The sequence below is a fragment of the Poecilia reticulata genome, chromosome 2, assembly GCF_904066995.2.
Source record: "Poecilia reticulata chromosome 2, P_reticulata-male-v2, whole genome shotgun sequence".
Taxonomy (NCBI): Eukaryota; Metazoa; Chordata; class Actinopteri; order Cyprinodontiformes; family Poeciliidae; genus Poecilia; species Poecilia reticulata.
The window spans coordinates 5,304,305-5,326,200 of NC_088831.1; the positions used below are offsets into that span (position 1 = coordinate 5,304,305).

At 39.4% G+C, this 21,896-nt stretch overlaps 2 protein-coding genes across 8 annotated transcripts in view; one reads left to right on the forward strand and one right to left on the reverse strand.

Annotated features, from left to right (window-relative positions):
* Positions 1-1,498: 1,498 nt before the first annotated feature.
* Positions 1,499-10,179, reverse strand: LOC103476843 (uncharacterized). Of its 2 annotated transcripts, none has more exons than XM_081615683.1 (10): positions 9,968-10,179; positions 7,227-7,385; positions 6,883-7,084; positions 6,534-6,801; positions 6,015-6,056; positions 5,842-5,921; positions 5,572-5,766; positions 5,351-5,450; positions 2,506-3,477; positions 1,499-2,140 (listed from the first exon to the last, which is right to left on the reverse strand). In XM_081615683.1, exons 2-10 carry the CDS (start codon positions 7,313-7,315, stop codon positions 2,133-2,135), a joined length of 1,956 nt encoding a protein of 651 aa, XP_081471809.1. In that variant the 5' UTR covers positions 7,316-7,385; positions 9,968-10,179; the 3' UTR covers positions 1,499-2,132. The 2 variants fall into 2 exon arrangements, with proteins under 2 accessions (XP_081471809.1, XP_081471804.1); XM_081615678.1 differs by lacking the exon at positions 9,968-10,179 and adding an exon at positions 8,846-9,257.
* A 3,274-nt stretch (positions 10,180-13,453) lies between these two features.
* LOC103474271 (sodium channel protein type 2 subunit alpha-like) overlaps positions 13,454-21,896 on the forward strand; it is a 37,345-nt gene continuing 28,902 nt past the window's right edge. For 4 of the 6 annotated variants that reach the window (XM_081615697.1, XM_081615716.1, XM_081615703.1 and 1 more), the window contains exons 1-2: positions 13,454-13,760; positions 20,612-20,931. In XM_081615697.1, the coding sequence (XP_081471823.1) occupies positions 20,665-20,931 (267 nt within the window). In that variant the 5' untranslated portion in view covers positions 13,454-13,760; positions 20,612-20,664. Of the gene's footprint in view, positions 13,761-14,209; positions 14,305-15,595; positions 15,887-20,611; positions 20,932-21,896 lie in introns of those variants that run through there. The other 2 variants (XM_081615708.1, XM_081615705.1) reach the window with 2 other exon arrangements.

Sequence of the window (21,896 nt, forward strand, 5' to 3'; positions counted from 1 at the left end):
GATCCCTGTGAATCCCTGTGAAAGAGATTGTCTTCAATTTTTTTTTATTTCAAATAAGCATCTTACTGAGTTTTTTTTTCTATCCAAATCTTTCCATTTTCATTTTCACTGCCTCCTTTCTGCTAGCTGACCAGCAGTGTGCAGCAACAGGTGGGAAAAGGGTTACAGTCATGTTCTAGCTGACATTTGTCATCTGAAACTCTAAAAATCTTCTACCTCTACGCCGATAGTTCACCCACACACTGCAAAAACACAAAATCTTCAGTATTTTTGGTCTAGTTTCTAGTGCAAATATCTTACTAGACTTGAAATAAGACAAAACTGACTTACAAGTAACTTTTAAGCAAGAAATAGGAGCTTGTTTTATAAAAGTAAAATAATTTAACTTATCACATGGGGACATTTTCCCCATGTTAGAAGTGAAAAAAAATCTGCCAATGGATCAATATTAAAAACTTATGGACTTAAAATAAGCTTCTAAAAAGACAAAACTTGCAAGTTTTGTCTTATTTCAAGTGAACTAATACATTTGCACTGGAACCTACACAAAAAATACTTTGTGAGATTTTGTGTTTTTGCACCTGATATTAACAAAATTTCTTAAATAGGCTCTTAGTACTGCTCATCAATTAGTACCGTTACTGTAATTCTCCATGACAGGGCAGCATTAAATGCTCTCCTGCATTACAGACATGGCTTTCTTGTGTCTGTGTGATCAGGGTTGGTTGTGCTCATGTTGGGATTCAACCTTTTCGTAAATAAAATGATAATGCCAAAGTTGTCAGCTACGCTGGACGTCATAATTCTGAGCTGGAAAGTCAAAACTTTTTCACATTTTTAGACCAAGACACAAGTATAAAGAGGCTCCAGAGGCCACGCTATGTATATTTACACACATATCTTAAATAAAAGGTTCGGTGTGGCATTCTTCCTCAGGGGCCATGATGGCATTCTTCATGACAATGGCAGTGCAACACAACTGTGCCCTTGAGGGCCAGGCGCCCCCTCTGGGGGGAGCACTTCAGAAACACGACAGGGTCAATGGTCACCTCCCATCATCCTCTAGCAACCCGCCCTCCTCTCTCTCTCTCTGTGTGCCTTCAGATAGAGCAAGGAGAGAGAAAGAGGGAGTCTTGAAGCAAGCCCACTCAGTCCAGGCCTGGCAAACTGGGAGCTTTAGCCACAGGCGGTTCTGGCTGGGTCTCCAGCTCACACAGCTCCCCGCTGTTCCTCCAAGGCCACGGCTGGATCAATACATATAGTAGCGCGGATTCTTTTGGCACCCAAGTATAGCTGCGCAGCATTGCCCCAAGGTACGGGTCCGCTGAAGACAACAGCGAGTGCATGTGAGCAAAGTGGACTGAGTTTACTCACAAGGGCGATGAAATGCTTGGCATAAAACTGATGCTTCCAACAAGAATGTTGGAGTTGTTGTTTTTTTTTTACCTCCCCCCCTTATTTTGTTTGCTGGGAATGATCAAAAATGCAATAATACATGCAGCTTTTTGTTGGACTCTTTATTCTAGGCGTGTCCCTGAAAGGGACGTTGCTTTCATGGCTACTCGGTAAACACAAACAAATATTTTTGGTTAAAATTGCAATAAAATTGTGTGGCGTATTTTCAGGGATAAATCCACTTGAATGGATTATATGACAATCTTACAAAAAAACTAACAAAAAAAAAGATACTGTTTGGATTTTAAATTTTACAAGCAACACTCTTCTGCCACCTGCTGGCTGAAAACCAAACCACCCTAAAAAAATTATTTCTCAAAAAATATGTACTAATACAGGTTACTAATTCTTTGTTATAAACAACAAAAAGCTCTCAAATCAGCATTACATCCACTTTGGCACATGTTGACTGAAAAGAAAAGAATACACGCGTGTGTGCATATATATATATATACACACATGCATACATACATCAGCAACTCGAACCTGTATATTTGGCATTCTCCAGAGCAGCGTTTTTGTTTAAACACAAACATTAAATGAAAACTAAAAAGTGAAAAAAACAGTATAGCTTATGGAAAACTATGAGCTGGTCTAGGTCAGGTCAAACCACAAGCCCGGTGTCTTTAGTTCGTGTTGAAAGCTGAACCTCGTATGCAGCTGGACACAGACGCAGGTCAGGCACCTACAGAAAAAAAAAAAAAAAACATGTTTAAGAAGCGGAGAATTAACCAACAGGTAATACTGCAGTGCCTTGCAAAAGTATTGATACCGGTCATCATTTCCACTTTGTCACATTACACAAACTTCAAATGTGTTTTATTGTGTTTTGACCAAATTTAATTGAGATTCTGTAACAATTGATGACCAGAGATGATCTCCACCCAATCTGAGTGAATGATTTAGAACAAAACAAAGGGCAAAAATGTCCATTTCACAGGTACTCGGTGTTTATTTATAAGACACCAACTAGACAAAAGGACAGAATTTTTTTTTATATTGAAAAAGGGTCTTAATATTTTTGCAAGGCACTGAAAGGTAGGAACTTACCATACTGATACGAAGACCTGGAATGTGATGGAAGGGTGCCGTTTGGACCGCCGGAGGCTTGAGGGCCTGAGCCCACACCCAGGTCCAGTCTCTGCAGGCGGGCCCTCTGCACGGCCAGGGCTACTGCCTGGGCAAATCTGGACGGCGTTACAGTCGTCTGGTCAGATACGGCAGAGGAAGCGTTGTTGTGAGCTATGCTAAATGCATTTGTGTGCCCATTCAAGATGGCACTAGCTTGAGAATCTTCTTTCTCCACAGTTTCCATGTCCTCTGTGAAAACAACAGGTGGAGGAGGGGGAGGAAAGGCAGCTTCCTCATCTTCTCCATGTGAAACATCCTCTTCAACCTTTTCATCAGTGCATGAACTACATGGAACCATGTCTGCATTAGGACTCAGACCAAACTCGCTCTGATTTTCTGAGTTATCATTGGCCGTTTCACCATCACAACCATCTACTGGTGCAGGTGTAACTTCTGGTTCTTCCTCTTCCTTCCGATTCTCGGTTGTTTCTTTGTCATCAATTAAAGGTAATTCAGAGTGGTCCTGAGTGTCGTGCATCATCTCTTGATCAGAGGAAGCCGGTTTCTTTAGGGGCACGACTTTAAAGGTAGTCCATCCAGTCCTCTGTTCTGGCTCCGTCCACTCGCTCTCAGTCGGGAGGTTAGATCTGAAAACAGACTCGCGCTCTGCACCGGGTTCTCCGTCATCCAGACACTTTGAAGTTGTAGACACGCAGGACGTCACATTAAAGTTTGGGAAGGCGGCGGAGTTTCTCAAACGCCTCACCAGCGTCCCTTTGGAGACCGAGGATGTGAGGACTTTTGCGAGAGCCGAGCGGGCGTCGGATATGTCTCTCCCTCGAAACGAAGGGCGATACGAGTCGGGCGCTTCATGAAGACGAGTCAGTGACGGGTTTGAAGTGGACAAGGAATCATCAGTCTCTCTCAGCTCTTCCAGAGTCTTCAGGGACTCTTTGGAAAGAAATCGACAATTTATAAAAAGAAAAGAAAGAAAGAACACTTTCCTCTATTCTAAAGTGGAAAAGCAGTGAAAAATAATTGTCTTTGTATTGCCTTAGAAGGTTCTCAGTAAGCTCTTTTCAAGTTGTTTACAGGTTAAAAATAGAAAACACTTATCTGAAGAATTTTATTGAAATATGAGCTCTTCTCAAAAAGGGAAACAATAAAATTGGAAGAAATTTTTTTTTTTGCCAATTTGGGTGAAATTGTTTCCGTGAAGCACTTATGATTCAAATACTTGTGGTGCAGATAGCATTATCTTTTTTTTTACTGCCTTCACATCTTGGATTTTTTTATGACCTAAAAGGAGTCCAGTGTGTCTTTTAGACTTTTTGGCATTTATGAAAAAGTAGCAAGAAAAAAGTATACATTATTGAAAGAAAATCTTAAGGAAAAAAAAAACAATTATGCACAACTTTGTGTTGATCTATTGTAAAAACACTGAACTTCCATGCCTAATTATTTTTTTTTAGTTTTGCTTGCTGCCACAATAAATTATTATTTTAGCAATTCATTTCAAAATTGAATCTAAAAAAAATGCAGCGGAGGAGAAATGCTTGCCGATTCGACAGCTTGTGAAAAATTAAAAACAAAGGCATTCGTGTTATCTCAAGTACTGAAATTCTGTTTACTTTTATTTTGAAAGCAAAAAATTTAATAAAAAAAACAAACTGCAAAAAAACACATTTAATCAAGAACAGAACATAAAAACGACTTATAAGTTGACAGAAGTAAATGTGTACTATATCAAGAAATAGAATAAAACTGAACATTTATCATTTTGAAATAATAATGCTCCCATAGTTTGTCAAATTTGTTGATTAAGAGGCACTATGATGTGTTTGTAAAATCCCACCCGTAATGAAACTGAAGTTAAAAAAAAGATCACATATGATCAGGACAAAAAGGTTGAAAACAGATTTATGATGTAAAGGCAATGTCCATGAAAGCCAGACGGATGGGAAGAAGGAAGAAGCCAATGCAGGAAGTAGACGGAGAGAGGAAGAGGGGGGTGGTGGAAGGAGAAGAGGAAGAGCAGATCCCTCAATCACTCCCTTCAGGGAACAGAGTCTGCAGCAGGAAGGAGAAAGAGCTCAGCTTCAGTCTAAAAGGTTTCCACAAAGACGCTCACAAACCTCCAACAAACAGCAGCAAATGACCAGCAAATCCATCAACAGAGAGGGAGTTATAGATTACGGGAGGCCTCCACTGTGCAAGGAGGATGTTTGCTGACCGTTAAGTCTTGGCTGGGAGTCGCTTTTTTCAGACTTACATCAACACCAGCTCAGCAAAGCGATACGTTGGTTCAACACACAAACAAAGCTGGAGCTGCAAGCAATTAGGTCGTTAATTGGAGCACTCAGAAAAAATGGCACGATCAAATGTTTCTCGTGTAAACTACAACCTCCTGTGTCAAAAAGCGAATCAATAAGAGGGAGCAATGCAGCCAGAGGGGAAGCAGTAGGGAAACAGCAGGCAGATTAATACAGAGGGAATGAAAGCGTGGACAATAGAGGGATTTATCTCCAAACAGGCAGGAACCAATACGCTTTATGAACAAGGGTCACTTTAATTGCCCTAAACGGGGGTTAAACTGTTTCGGGACTGATAAAAAGCTACGGATTTAGCTGCTAAATCTTCCATTTGATGCCATTTGCAGTGACATTTTAATCTTGATTTAATGTGACCTCTTTTGGCATTGAGTGACGCTGTGAGGATTTGGGGGGAAAATCGGTAATTCAGAGAATTTCTTTTTAAATACTATAAAAGCGGTATTTATTGATAAACACCAAGGGGCAAAATAAAGACAACTGGACAATCTTACCTCCCACATCAGTTTCCTCTCTCCGCTCATATTGTGTATTTGCACAAGGAGGCTGTGGAGCCCTCCTCTTCGTACTCCTTAAAGTAGATTCTCCAGATGACTATGGAAGACACATTTTTTGCACAATGTATTTTTGTTTGCCTGAATTCATTTCAAGGTACAATAAAAATGTTTTGGAGTTGTTAAAACGACAGGAAGAGAACGCATATTTCCTGGTATACCTGCGTTCCTTGGATACAGCAGGTGCTCAGGTTGCTAGGGACGCTGTGGGACATGGCAACAGGGGGCTGCGGCGCTGGGCGCTTTTTGGGCGTGTCTGCCGGCAGGGTCTTGGTTGACGAAACGCTCTCCGAATTCCCACGGACTCTCACTTGCTTCCCCAGGCCGGGAGACGTAGGAGCACTCACCGACCCGTTCTACCAAACAGTAAAACATAAGCTTGTAAAAATAAAACATTCTCAATCAAGTTCCAGCAAATGCGGAAAGCATACCGTTTCGTTTTTCTTCTTCCGTCTTCTGAAAAAGCTAAAGAAGCTTCTTTTCCTTTGTTTTCTTTCCTTCCTTTGCAAGTCTAAGAAATACCAACATTAGTAGAGAAAAAGCTGGCATGTTACACACTAAATAATTAATTTTAAATCATGACATGCATCCGTGTGTGTGCTACCTTGTGACGGAGTTGGTGAGATGACCTCTGTTGGTGTGACAGCTGTTAAAACAAGAAAACAGGAAAATCTTTTCAGGTTTTATTTTTCTACGAAATAGAAAAATATGCTTTTCATTCAGAAACTCCCAGCTACTTCTCATTTTTCTCGCAGATTCTAGTTTCCATAAGTCAACCTATAGTACAAGTTGGTAAACAAAACATTTGTTAAAACTAACACCATGTTGTGACAGTTTCATATGAGGCAGAAAATCTGTGAAAATATGGAGCTTTTACGCCTCCTCCCTGTGCTACTCTGAAGAAATGCAGTGGTCCCGACAAAAAAAACAATCAATCAGAGCTAGGAGGAGGATCTTGGCGCTGTCAATCAATCTCATGAATGCGCTAATGGTGGAGAAACCACTCACCATTACAGAAAAATTTATTTTTTTCCCATACATGGAGAAGTACAAGACGATACACACCTTATATCTTAAAATAAAAGCCAAAAGAGGGTGTCTGTGTGTCTGGTATTCAACATGCCTCCTCCAGCTGACTTGTTTTGGCAGTCTGCAGAGTCCTGAGCTGCTGTGTCTTTAGCGAACACCTCCCTCAATACGTGGTCATTCAAGGTCTTGGTCAAATCCAGCGGCTCTTTGGACTGCAGGTCTCTCAGTAAGATGGTCGTCTCCACGTTAAACTCACACTTGTCGCACACTGCCGGCAGAACCGTCTCGAGCGGCAGCGTGGGATTCACCCGCAACACTGTCTTGTGGGACTTATTGTAGTTGATCAGTAAACGTACGGTTGCCTGAAATGTAAAAAAATAAATACATTTAAAAAATACATTTTGCTTCTAACCCTCCCCCGCCTTGTTTTTAATAATTCCTACTTCGGGCATGTACGGCTTCTTTGCTTTTTCTTCAGTCCCTTTAGGCTTCAACAAAATCTTCTCCGCTTCTAACAAACCGATAGGAGAGTTTGGCTTGAAGCTGATGTTGTTCTTGTTAGGTGACAGGAACTCAACAGTGTAATCAGAAGGATTGAGATGGTAATTTGCACACAGTGTCACCAGTAAGTCCATCACTGGTTTACTGAAGAGAGAGAAAAAAAAAAGTTTCATTAGGTGTTCTCACTCTAGTTGTGATATGTGTTGTTGCACATAAAGGTTTTACAGATTCCAGCAGACGCAGTTTGTTAAAAAAATTTAAAAAAGCGATAAAAAAAAAAGCTCACCTTCCATGCACTGTAATGTTCTTTTCAATCCCCGCTGGGAGAACGACGCACAGCGAGTATTCCCTTTCGAGCGAATTTATTTCATCCATCTCAGGGGACAGTCAGAGCACTCAGGGTCCACTGGGAATCGGAGACTGCATCCAGTATCAGGTTAATCTCCTGAAACACAGATTTTGCACCTAATAAAAAGCAGTTCGTACACAGAATGTAAGATTTGCAAAAGGATTTCAAGAACTTTAATATATAGCAAAATGCATCATGGAAAATACAGTTTCTGCCTCAAGGGATTTTATTTTACAAAAATACCTTCATTACTGTTGCATGAAATATGAGGAGCAGCTTTTCTTATTTTAAAATAAATGTTTAAAGTTGGGGCTGCACAGTGGCGCAGTTGGTAGCGCTGTTGCCTTGCAGCAAGAAGGTTCTGGGTTCAATTCCCAGCCCTGGTTTTTCTGCATGGAGTTTGCATGTTCTGCCTGTGCATGCGTGGGAGGAGGCAAGGTACCCCAGCCTCCCCCCACAGTCCAAAAACATGACTACACTGGTTAATTGGCCTCTCCAAATTGTCCCTAGGTGTGAGTGAGTGTGTGTGTGCATGGTTGTGTGTCCTGTGTGTCTCTGTGTTGCCCTGCGACAGACTGGCGACCTGTCCAGGGTGACCCCGCCCCTCGCCCGGCACGCCAGCTGGAGATGGGCACCAGCATCCCTCCCGACCCCATTAGGGGACAAGGGTGTAAGAAAATGAATGGATTGATGTTTAAAGTTGACTGAGCGTAATTTGTTTTATACATTACTAATGTGATTAGATATGACTAAAATGGGTATAAATTTTAAAACTAAAATTTGGTAGAAAATACGTTTAGGAAATTTGGGGAAAAAAATAAAAGTTCATAAGATTTAACAAAACATAGAAATTGATTAAAATAGATCTTTTTTTAGAGGGAAGGGTGTGAAGTCAATAAAATATGGGAAAATATTTCATTGTGGGAAATATTTCAAAACATATTTCATGTATTTACTTTGAATATTTCATACTCAAGAGTTGCAGCATGTTTATTTCATGTTGCAGGTCTGCAGTTAAACTGATCTACTGATTCAGATGTCCACTTGACAAACTAAGGTGGCAGATTAAATTATTTCAAGATAGACTATAGTACATAAAATGTAAAGCAATTTAAAAAACTGAGATATATTAAATTATTTTTTTTTACATAAAATGTGTTTCAAGAATGAGTCCCAAAATTATTTATATATTTAAGAAACTTAGACATGTTTAATATTTATGTATTTATAATTTTATTTCAATAATAAAAGCTAATTATTTATACAGTGTAGTGTGGCACCTTTGGCCCAAGACACAACTCAAGCATAGGACCCCATAAAATCTTGGATCGGCTCTGTCTTCACTTAAAATGTAGCAACGCAGCTGTTTAAAGTACAACAAAGCAACTCCTTTACTTCGCTTATCAAATTCAAGTCAAAATAAAATGCTGAAAATATGTCACTTTTCTACTTCAGCCTTGTAAAGTTCCTCAAAAGTTAAAGAAGCAAAGGTAGACTTCAGTTGAAACCACAGCTGCTAACTCAAGCGTTTCCCAGGGAATGACGGAGCAACTTACCGTCGGCTGCCTCGGTAAGTTTTACTTGTCACTCTTCGTCCTTGCCAGTCGTTTTTTAATAGCTCTCTGTGCTCAGCTTAAACTCAGTTTGGTGCAGTTCGGCCTCGTCAACCAGTTCGGTTAAACCCAACAGCCCGTCTCACTGGGTTTTCCAAGATTTACATCAGTTCAGTGGCGCGTGCCAGCTAAACAGCTGTGTGTCAACCCGTCAGCACGCGCCTGCTTCATACCCGCCCCATTTTTATCCTAGCTCGGTGGTACGCGCGCACACACGACTACCCACCACCGCTTATTTTTACCTACAGCTGCTTTTGTTGTCTACATAGCCGATATTACAAAGAGCATCTATTTAATTTATAATGTAGCTTGTATCAGGTGCGGTCCTTACAGGAATGGCGTACTTCCTCTTAGCCCCTCCCTTAGAAATCTATCAATTTCTGAATCTGTGGAGCGGTGACTTGCTTTCTCCTTTAGATATTATCAAGACATCTTCTAATTTTGTCAGCGACATTTTGCATGACAACCACAAACATCAATTTATAGAGAGGATTTTTTTTTTTTGACAGACCAACACAAAATAGCACTTAATTGTGAAAAAAGAAAATAAGTAGTTTTTAAATTAGATTTTCACATACAAAATTCTGAATTGCATGGTTCACAACTCTGACCAACTTCCTTATGGATAATGAGGAAAAGCATCCCCACAGCATAATCCTACCACCACCATGCTCCACCTTTGTGATGATCTGTTAGTTTTGCACAAAGACCAAAAGGTTCGCAATTGCGCTCTTGGTCAGTCATTAAAAATACTCAAGACTGAAGTTGTAATATAAAAAAAATATATTAAAAAGTTTAAATGATACGAATATGGATAGATAAAGGATTAAACAGAAAAGTGCTGTTTTTACATATGTAAAAGAGGGTACTAATTTAAGAAGTAAAATATTTGATAATACCAACACCATCAGCTAAACTCTTGTAAACATGGCTAGCTTCCCTGTAATGCTAGCTTCTAAATAAGCTTACTGTGTTCCTTAAAGCAGAGGGATTAGAGCTGTAGGACGACATGCTGTCACATTCAGAAACTCTCCTAATAAATCCATCTGTACGCTGTTCACTAACCCGTGTCCGCCGATTGGTCTCATTCTCCTTCAGCTGTCTCTTCTGCTCTGTGAAGTGATAGAAAGAGTTGGTCCAGGGAGACGGAGAAATTTCTATTCCCTTCTAATCCCCGTTTAGCAGTCTAAGGCCACCACACCTATGAGGCCCTGCCCAGTCACATGACAGCACTTTGCATGTCTGTGTTTGTGTGTGTGATGCATACCTGATTAGTGGAGAGTGAGATGCATCTGCTCCTGGTGACCCTATAAAGCAAAGCTCTGTTATACTCATAAAAATGCAATTGAATGAAAAAAAAAAAAGAAGAAATAAATAAATTTGAAAAATGTAACAAATCAGGTGGTGGTAACATCATGATGTGGGGACCACAGGAGAACAGTAGCTAATCAGCAGTGAAGGGAAATGTTTAAGGTAAGCTTAGGGACATAATGATAATGAAAATGTTCAAGGAAATCGAGCGCAGTCTGGTTGAGTAGGAAAAAATAAATAAAAGAGAGTCACACAGCTGTGGGACATAAACACAAAGTGGTCTTCATCTGAGAACATGTGAGTGTCTAAGTAGCTGTTTTAATCAAATCAAGTCCGGGAAACACATGTCCACACCTGCTGTAATCTCGTAATCTCATGATGAAGTCTGTCACTGGGGACTCGGTGGGTTTCTACGGGGGCTGGCTGCGGTAAACAGATCACTGTGTGACTGTCTGGTATAACGAGCTTTCTTTGATGACTGTGAAATAATCAGAGAGCCTGTTTCGTCACCACCCAGGCTGCTTCCATGTGTCACGGCTGAATCTGTTGTTTCTTGGAAGGAACGACTCCGCAGCAAATAGATAAAGCACACAGACACGCGTCAGAAAATGGTGGAATGCAGCTTTATTCATCCCTTTTTTCTCAAATCCTCCCAAATAAACATAAGATATTAAAAAGGCCCAAGGCGGCTTAATATTTCTGCATTTCGCTGCAGTGCAGCATTCCTCCGCAATCAAGCTTTTCTCTATTAGGTTGTAAAACAAAGTTTTTTTTAGTGATGTACACATTAGGATTTCCTAAACATTTGTGTTTTTTCACATTTACTCCAATTTAAGCATCTCAAATGTTCACGCACATAAAGCAGCAGGCAACGGGGATGAAGGCATGTGAAGAACAAGCCACCTTTAGCCAGAGTTTGAACAAGGCTTCAACATTTCTCCCTCTGCTGCTAATTAAACAGACTGCAAATTCACAAAGAGCTGTGAAATACGACGATCAAGGAAAACATGACATAATGTTTTGGTGGGGGTTTTAGAGGATGTTTGCATTGACTAATTTTACAACCCTGCATATATCTGACAGTATATTTCTAAGTGACTTAGCTCAGTTGGGCATGGAGCATGAACACTGGAATTACAAATGTGTTCTTTGTAGATTTGATATGTTACCTTGTAGCTTTGTGTGTATACGAACATCCAACATAAAGATTTAGCACATACCATAATTTGATAGCTTAAAGTTCTCTGTATAGCTGGAAAAACACAAAGTAATACCTCAGAAATATGATGTTTTGTAGACTTTGAGCATATCTACTTTCTCCCATCTTACATCTTAATGACTTCGGGTTAGGGTTAGGGTTAGTTTAAAGTTTAGTGACTCTACCCTATAGAGTCATGGGTACGGGTGTACCCATTTTGGTGTATGGCAGCAATCTTGAGTTACGTTCTGTAAAATTCTAAGGTTACAAAACACTAACTGAAATGCATTCATCAAGCCTGGTTATAAGGGTGTGTTCATATGAGGTGTCACATATGTTCTCATACTGAAGTGAAACTCCTTTCACCCATGTGAAAAGGACATGGTTCACTGAGCACAGGGGTGTGTGTCCACCCTGAGAATGACGCTTTCCCGTTTCTACAACAGAGTTTTTGTTCAACTGACAATATTTGAATGTTTTTTTTTTAATATTATTATTATTATTATTGTAGGCACAATGCTTTATGCGTAACCACAGCTGTACAGTTATGTGCAAAGATGGCGATGCTTTTCTCAATCCAAGCGTGCAATGGAGATGCCAGATGTAACTTTGCAAACCTAAGACCTGCTGCCAAATTCTGAAAAACATTCACTGTAACTGTACTTCAGTATTGGGAGGAAATAAAAATTTGTGGTTTTAATTTTAACTTTACATACAAAGTTTTTAAGAAGTTTCCACAGTACCTATCATAATACAGCAAACGTGAAGCTACTTTTTCACACTTCTGCATTCTGTTTTCAGTTTTTTTTTAAAAGATAGATCTTTTTATTATGTCTTTGAGCACAGCGTGGAGTATTGGATTTCTCATATTTCAAGTGGCCTTAATGACTTCTCAATATAGGCAGAAACAATTGCTTCAGAAACAATGCTGTACGCTCTTGGAGTGTCTGTCTAGACATGTTTTTTCTACTCTTACAGTCTTTCTCAGTCTAGAATAGTGGACTTCAATTTGTTTGGAATTCGTCTTTTATCCAACAACAATTTCTTCTCAAAGGTCATGCTGATGTCTTCCCACTTGGCACTGTTTTAATTAAAACCTTTCTGGACCAGACAAACGCATAAATACTTCTTAAACTGTGTATAGTAGGGACTAAAGGACTTTAGATAATTTGAAAATAGCTGGTAGACTGTAGAGTGACGTTGCTTTTTAAGGCATTGACTAATATAAAATATGTAGAGAATCGTGTTTGTCAGTTTCAGACTGATTTGAAACTCTTCCAATATGTGTGTTAATACATAAAACAAAATCTGTTTTCCAGATACATAATTGTATTTATATTTGTTCACGTCATTGTTTTCTAACGATATAACTTCCTTTACAAAGGCCATTTTTCCTTTCCGCTACAACATTGAATAAACTTCTCATATTCCTTATGTAACATAGGTTATGTAATTCCACAAATTTTCCGCCAGGTGGCAGTGTTTCTCCAGAAAAGATGGACAGAGTGAAACGCCTCGTTCGTTGAACAAGTGGTCTGTGGACACTAAGGTGGTCGCCACGTGAGGTTGCACGTGTCTGAAAACCTAAACAAGTTTCGAGAACGTTATTTAGCCTTTGTGAATTATGGTGATCAGAAAAAACCCCCAGCATTGATACGTCATAATTCATATGTTGTTTTTATATATGGACTATGAGTGAAAAGAAAGCAAAATAAAAAATGTTTAACAAAACATAACAAATAATAATAATACTTACATTGTTATTATTATAATTGCAAAAAATAATATAATAATTAATAATATAATAACAATAAAGTAAATAATAATAAAACAACAGTAAACTTTATAATAATAATAATAATAATAATAATAATAATAATAATAATAATAATAATAATAATAATAATAATCGACCTATAAAATATATCACCTGAACTTTAACTAAAATATTGAGAAATTAATTGGTGCTTTTGGTGACGAACAACAGGTTGCTCGCATCTCGAACCGTGGTTTGGAAATGTTCTAGAAGTGCTGCACGTACGGGCCATCTTGTGACGGTCCCCGTGCTAACGACACTCACTCAGACCGCCGTGCCGTGCCTAACCAACCGGAAGCGCGGAATGATTTCTCCACGGCAAGCAAGGGCGGATAAAAAAAGGAGGGGAGAAAAAAAACATCAAAGAGTCGCTTATTAGATGATTAACCGTTCGCCTAACGGGATTTCACAAAAGAAGGGGGAAAGCCTATAAATCTCGCATTGACTGACCACCCATTTAATCACTGTAGGATTATTCTTTTGGATATGGGATCTACCTTCAGGGTCCCCACCTGCTGGGCACCGTAATGGTGGTAAGTATTCACATATATTTTACTGAACATAAAAAATATGTAGCCTGACAGTTTATTGGGACTCAGTAATATGTGGTTTCTCTCCCATTTTAATTGCCAATTTTGTGTGACGTCATTTTAAGCGTTTTTTGTGATAAATTAATCCACGTAACGTCAATGCTTCGGTGGTGTTTTTATCTTTTTCTATGATATCCCTCCGCTAATTGCGCGCGTGCCAGGCATATTCAGCATTGTTCCTATGCATAATTATTTTTTTTTCTACTTCAGTGATGAGGTTTAAAATGTAAAACAAAGGTTAATGTATATTTTCCTTAATTTAAATCCAGCCAATCATTAAAGAGGAAATCTATCCCTGTTACGAATCAAATTATCTTCTCGTCGTGACAAACAAACCTGTGTGAGAAAAAAAACTAGAATCTTTCACGACGTGCGCGTGCTGGTAAATAATGTTTTCGAGATTTCTTTTTTTTTTTTGTTGTTGTCGAAATTATTCCCGAGGGTATGTGACGCAGAAACGGACAACATTCATCCAGGTTTCGACCAGGTAGGCAAGACCTACGTGTGACTGAGGTGACAGGGGGAGAAAAAAACCTCCTCCATCTATTTTTGGAAAATCAGTGTGCGTGTGTGTATGTATGTAAGGAAATGACAACTGTGCACACACATCTGGGAAGGACACGCCCAGACTCATTCAGAACCATTTGTTCAACTGTCACTTTTACATCACCTTTCACATGTATAGTTTACTCATTTATAAACCAGTCGTTTTTCCCTTGTTCGTCATTCTTGAGAGTAGCCATCTTTAAACTCTTCAATAACACATAAGGTAACATAAAGTTAAGACTATCAAAAATAAAGTCGTCCTCTGTCTGCTTGGCAATAATGCCCTTTTGCACTTTACAGATCGGTTCATTAGAGGACGGTGAAGTTGGCTTGCGATTCGAAACTTCTCTAAAGGGTTATTTCACTCACTTTCATAACTGGAAGCAAATAGACATGATTCTGGCTGGATAACAACTTCTCTTTTTGGCAATATTGCTAGAGCTCATTAACATTGATTGGTTTCCAGGCACAAACGCTACCACTACCATGCTTAACAGCTTGACAGGAAACCCCAAAAAGCTATAATATTACTGCTAGAAGTCGTTAATTTTATTTTTCTCAGGCTAGGTTTTAGCAAAAACAGAAATAATATTTTTATTTTGTAACCAGTAACTGAAAACATGCTCTGCTGAAGAGAAGCTAACATTGTGCAATAATTTTAGAAATCCTTTGCATTAAAAAAATATCCGAATGACTTCCACCAGGTAAGACTCAATGTTTTTCTAAAACAAATATTGACATAGCCTACTTTAGGGAATACAAAACAAAATCCCTCCAATTGGTTTTACCTTTAGCTAGCTAAAGGTAGCATTTATGTTGTTTATTCATACTTCTGACATAATCTATTTATCAGTATGAAAATAACCAGTTAAATAAATCATGTCATACTGATTTGCTTTAAATTGTCGTGTAAATATAATTATTTGTCCTATGTTAAATAAAGGTTGGGCATTATCTATTTCTGATATTAACATCTGTCATTTTTAAGTGACAAAAGAGGAAATAGGAAAAACTCTGAACAGGTGGAAAAACCTTTTCAACAACACTGTTTACATTGCCAAATATAAAACATTCTGGCATAGAACAACTTAGCCATTTTTCTGGTATTTTATGTTCTGAAATAAGGAAGCTAGGAGTCAGTAAAATATGCGGAACAGGTCTTTATTCAGTGGTTTGAATCAGAAGCCAACTTCAGCCGGTTTCCAGAAGGAGGTGGCGGTGGAGGGTGTCTACTGCTGCTGCCGTCTCTAAAGCCAATAAAACACTCAACCTCGGTTAGTCTCCCACCTGTGCGCGTGCAAATACCCACGCTTACGGGGCTTTTTTTTATATTGTCATGAGTGTTTACTCCTGGGGAGGTTTTTACTGTGTTGTTGCTGGGGGAGTATCCAGAGGGCGCTTCTCGTTAGTGGCGAACGTGACGCTTTTGAGGTGAACACGGAGACTTCGTCAACATGGCGACAGCTGCTGCTGCTGCTGCTGCTGCTGCTGCTGTGGCTCATTGTGAAGTCGCGACAACTCAGGTACCGTCCGACTTTCTTCTTTCTCGTCAGCCTTCACATGTACGCTGGTAGAAATCAGCGCGCGGAGTTCCTGCCTGATTACCAGCTTGTGTATCAGCTTCTAGCGCGTGGAAACGTTGTCAGAGTTGCTCTAAGGTCACTTTCTCTGAAATTCAGCCAATTAAACGTACCTAACATGTTTCCTTCCGCCAGCAGCAGCTTCTCGTACAGAAGTCCATGTCGGCCCATCTATGCTGGATTTCTATGGCAGGCTTTAGACAACTTTCAGCAGAAAAATAAACGACTTTAATCGAGGTTTCCACTTGTTTGTTTTGGAGACAGCTGCCTTCCTCTTCAGCACCATGGACAGCGAACCATCTGTCCATGGAAAATCATAGCGAACGCCTGAGCATGATGACTGATAATGGAGGCGTAATATTAAAGAGAGGAAGACTACCCTGAGACTCTATGTAGTTACCATTTTTGACTGTTTCCATCTGCCAGATGTGATTATTAAACGTCGTTCTCTCCCTACATAATAAATAATCAGTAATGTGCTGAAATTTTAACCCTTTAAATCCCAGTCTGGTTTGTGATTGTTATTAACAAGATGTTTTGCTAGCATTATTTCTTAGTTAACTTTAAACATGTATTCTGCTCGTTATTGAGTAAAACTTGTCTAAAGGAAGTAGTCCTCTGCTGACCTGATGCTCTTGCCTTTTAGCATGCCAACCATACTTTCAGGTAGTTTTACCTTTATAACAGTAATAGATTATTTTCAAGAGGATCCAGCAGGGCTCTTGTCACCTCTTAAATTTTTAGGCATTCTTAAACTATCATTACTTTCACAAAAGATGTCACATTCTTATTAAGCAGGTTTCTGCATTTCTCTTAAAACCACAGTAAACAAAACCACAAACACCCAGCAGTTAAGCTTAACATATTTTACATTTTTATTATTTTCTTATTAGGTCAACATAAAGCACCAGAAATACCAGCAACCGTTGCTTCTATTTACAGTAGTTTGAACAAATTATCCTGCAATTAGCATTAACGTTTTTGTTGTAATCATTTAATTCTATAAAGAATAGCAATTAATGGATGACTGTATGTCGCTCATTGTCCACATCTCTAGTTAGTATTTGTATGTGTGAGTCAGACCATATCTTACGTTTATAGCTATGTAATCCTTCCATAAGCAGAAATATCTTCTGGCCGTCCATGTTGTCAGTCTGTCATGTTAAATTTGACTGTACAGACGGCCACCATGACAGTTGAGCTTAGGTGTGGGGTCGGAGGCGAAGATGAGGACTAATGTATTTACAAACAGCTGGACAAGCCGTCAAGCCACACATTACAACACAAGATCCTTTGGGAGATTTTAGAACACACACAGATGTGTTTAATGGATCTTCTGTCGCAAAGATCCTTATTGACCGCGGTTTGAAACCTGCAGCAGATTTAAGTGTGACAAAGATGCCTCATGCTGTCCCAACCATGAAGCTCCGATGAGAAATAAAGAAGAAAACGGGCACATATTGGAACTGTTAATCACAATATTTACCAAGATAATCGCCATAACAATTATGACTTCATTTAAAACACCTGACTCATGTACAAAATGGCTAAATATGATTTGTTTTCCTTTAGTAAACACTTCCACATAGAAGAGTGTTATTACAACCACAACCTTAAAGTGTTTATTCGGCAAGATGTTTGCACTAATAGAGAGAAAGATCAGATATTTTTCTTATTTCCTGAGTAAAACAGAAAATCATCTATTTCTAGTCAGTGAATTTCTGGTCCCCAGATCATCCATCCATCCATCCATCCATCCATCCATCCATCCATCCATCCATCCATCCATCCATCCATCCATCCATCCATCCATCCATCCATCCATCCATCCATCCATCCATCCATCCATCCATCCATCCATCCATCCATCCATCCATCCATCCATCCATCCATCCATCCATCCATCCATCCATCCATCCATCCATCCATCCATCCATCCATCCATCCATCCATCCATCCATCCATCCATCCATCCATCCATCCATCCATCCATCCATCCATCCATTTTCTTTACACCTTTGTTCCTTAGTGGGGTCGGGAGGGTTGCTGGTGCCCATCTCCAGCTAACGCTCCAGGCGAGAGGTGGGGTCACCCTGGACAGGTTGCCAGTCTGTCGCAGGGCAACACAGAGACACACAGGACAAACAACCATGCACGCACACACTCACACCTAGGGACAATTTGGAGAGGCCAATTAACCTGACAGTCATGTTTTTGGACTGTGGGAGGAAACCGGAGTACCCGGAGAAAACCCACGCATGCACAGGGAGAACATGCAAACTCCATGCAGAAAGACAGCGGCCGGGAATTGAACCTAGAACCTTCTTGCTGCAAGGCAACAGCTCTACCAACTGCACCACTGTGCAGCCCGCCACAGATCATAATACTCCCAAAAAATAGATTTCTTTTATCACTTCATAACATATTACCAGACATCTTTAGTATCTATCTGAACATTATCTATAGTTACTACTAGGTTTATCGTGATAACAAACTTTGCTGGATGTTAAAATTGTCCTTGAAATTATTACAATAAACGGTAACATTGTCATTTTGAGACCATTTTTAGGTAACATAGTAACAATGACATAACAATGCAAGTGCACCCACTCAAACACTTTAATTTCTAAAGCAGAAACCAGAAAACATTTTAAATATCCAAAATAAAACAAAGCATTACGAAGTCTCTGTGATTGTTATTAACAGGATGTGACCACAGTTGCGTTTAAAAAAATAATAGTCATTCATCTTAGACAGGGAAAACAGGCACAAATGGCAGATAGTGCAGACTAAATTCTTCATACTGGTTGTCAAATATTTCTGCCGTTTCTCAAAATGGCGGCTTTTCAACGATATTAAAGGGGATCATCTCTGACGATTGTTGGGAATTGTTGTGCCCATTTTCATTTATGACGTGATTATTCGATTTATTGCTGATCGTGACAGGCTGACTGACTACACCTGGTTGTTCGTGTCGACTGTCTGTCTCTTTGAAACAGAAACAACCGTCGACTGACAGCGTGTGATGAATCAAACAGGGATCACTTCTTTTGAGTTCCGGCCAATGGGAAGATTTCTAGAAATAATACCGCGCACACACAAGGGGAAGCACCAAGCAGCTGCTGATAATGGCTCACTAGGGTTTTTTTCTCTCTCTCTTTTGTTGAGGAACTTGTTTGTGTGTCTTCTCACCACTTGTCCTGCGGGAGCAAACCGGGCCTGGGTGTTGACAGTGGGGAGGAACTGGTGCTGCTAACGATTAAGAAAATGGCAGCAGCTCATCGCGTTGGTTTATTCTAAGTGTTTTTCATGAGGTTTTAGTTTATTCATGTTCTAATCTGAAACCATCTAGTAGTTAATTACTGCAGGACAAAATGTCCTTTGAGTCTGGTAGCAAGAGGCAGAACACAGTGATAAAAAGACAAAATAGAGAGTTACATAGGGAAGACTAGTTAGATTAATGCTGCCTCACAATACATTTATACCTCTATTTTCTCTTATAGCGTTACTTTCCTAAAATGAAGGCTGAAGTGAAATTTTGCCAAAGTGATTTTATTTTTTGCCAATATCACTTTTAGCAAAAAGAAAAAATTGACTGATGATTATTTTAAGAAGTTAACGACATGTAACGTTGGTGACCTCTGTTTCCCTTCTTCTTACATCGTCTACATGACCTTGCAAAATTATTCATACCCCTTGAAGGTTTCCACATTATAACTGCAAACTGGAATTTTTGTTTTTGGCACAAATTGAAATTCATTTCTGTTAGCAATCCAAGAGGAAAGCTACATTTTATAATGATGCACCACAAATCTGGAACAAACTTCCAGAAAACTACAGAACAGCTGAAACACTGAGTTCCTTCAAACCAAGGCTAAAAACCCCATTGGTTTACAGTTACCTTTAATTAATAGTAAATGAAACACTGATTAAAATATTTGATGTGTATTGATGATTTATCTGATGGCATTTGACAAAATGTAATGTTTATTGCCTATTTAATGACTGTCTTGAGCTGCCTGGTCACTGACATGTAATATACAAATAAACTTGAACTTAATGTAGAACATAACATTAACATGAATTCATGCATTTTCTTTAGAGTTCTTCTAAATGCTGATGGCTGCGATTTCCTGTAGCAGTCTGTAATACAGCAAGTCTGTTGAAGTTTCTGACTGAAGACCCTGTCACCAAGAGAATACACAGGGTTCGGGTTGTCTGTTATTTTCTGGACATCCTGAAGAATCTTCAATAAAGTTGCACTTAAATGTGTGAAGGAGGGAAAACATTCATTGTTTAAAGTGGAGTGGAAACAATCGGGGGGTACAAATATTTTTCCTCGGGGCTGTATCTGTTTATTTCTCCTCAGAGCTCTGTCTGGAAAAAGATGCTGAATAAATGTGAAGCTGTTCATGTTCTCACATCATCAGTCATCAGTTATAAAACCCAACATGTTCAGACTATTGTGTTCAACAGAAAAGTAATCCAGAGCGTTAGTCACTCTGAAGCATTAGCATGTGAAACGGGCTTGCTGCGTCCTTGTTTCCCACTCCTAACATCTACCCAGATGTGATGGCAGGTTCTCATGTCAAAATAAGAGCTTTTAATAGAGAAGTGATGACAACACCCGGTGTTTTGGATCCCCCTCCCCCACTTATTTCTTTGCAGCTCTCTTCCATAGCTGAGCCCCTCGCTGCCCTCTGAAGGAGCAGGATGACAAGATGGCGCAGCTGCTTGTACCGCCCGGACCAGACAGCTTCCGCCCCTTCGTCCCCGAGTCGCTGGCCGCCATCGAGAGGCGCATCGCCGAGGAGGAGGCCCGGCGACCCCGGGCGGAGCGTCGCAGCGATGACGACGACGAAAACGGGCCCAAGCCCAACAGCGACCTGGAGGCGGGGAAGTCCCTGCCCTTCATCTACGGGGACATCCCTCCAGGCCTGGTGTCAACCCCTCTGGAGGACCTGGACCCCTTCTACAGCAACCAGAAGGTCGGTTTCACTCGGCCTCTGTGACAGAAACAAAGGAGCATAAACACATTCCCATAATAACATTCATTTGTCCTTCAGATTAAGGTATGACTCATGCAGTCAAGTTTGAATGATTGCAGCTCTGCAGACTCTGGCTTTTCATGAAAGGTTGAAGTTTGTTCTCTGGTGATCAAACTTTTATTTGCATAGAAAGTTTCATGAACTCTGTACAGAACATTTTCAGCATTTTGGTTACTATTAAAAATAAAGCCAGAATAATTCATCTGTAACTCAAAGATAGTGTCTTATCTAAAAAGTAATAATCTTATGCTTCATTAAAATCAACAGCTGTATTTCCAGGAGTTTCATGTTTCATCCATTTCCTTTCAAAAAATTTTTTACATGATATCCGCTTCCAGCTAAACCTCTTTTTAGTCATAGGGCAAATAAAAATTAAAATAACCCAACTTAACATGCATATGCATATCATTTCAGTGGACCTTTATTAAAAGTTTATGTATTTCAGTAATTACATTTAGAAAGTGAAACTTGGAAATATTGAAACATAATTATACATTTTAGTTCTAGTATTTATTTGCCAGAGAAACTGGATTTTGTGCAACCATCAGCTGTAAAACACAATCATCAAAATTACCAAATCCAAAGCCATTACTGTGTAATAAAACAGAACAAGTTTGACTTGAGTTAATTAGCAGAAATAAATTACCTTCTCAGATTGTTTAAGTTAATATCCCATATCAAAGCATATAAAGTAGTGAATGTCTTATTGAGTTAGAATATTTATCACACGTAAACATGAACACGATGTTCTTGAAGTCAGTATACGATTAGCTTAACCTACTGTGAAGCTAATTTAACGTCAAGACTCAGATCTTGGAATGACATCACATGCATTTTTAATAGTGTTTTATTTACATGAAGAAAACCTGCATCCTACGATGCACAAAGTACATAACCCCAAACAT

Coding starts and splice junctions, on each gene's coding strand:
- LOC103476843 (XM_081615683.1), bottom strand. CDS start 7,315: ATGGATGAAATAAATTCGCTCGAAAGGGAATACTCGCTGTGCGTCGTT. Junction 6,802..6,882: donor AGAAGCCGTACATGCCCGAA/GTAGGAATTATT, acceptor TTTACATTTCAG/GCAACCGTACGTTTACTGAT. Junction 5,767..5,841: donor GGAAGAAGAAAAACGAAACG/GTATGCTTTCCG, acceptor ACTGTTTGGTAG/AACGGGTCGGTGAGTGCTCC.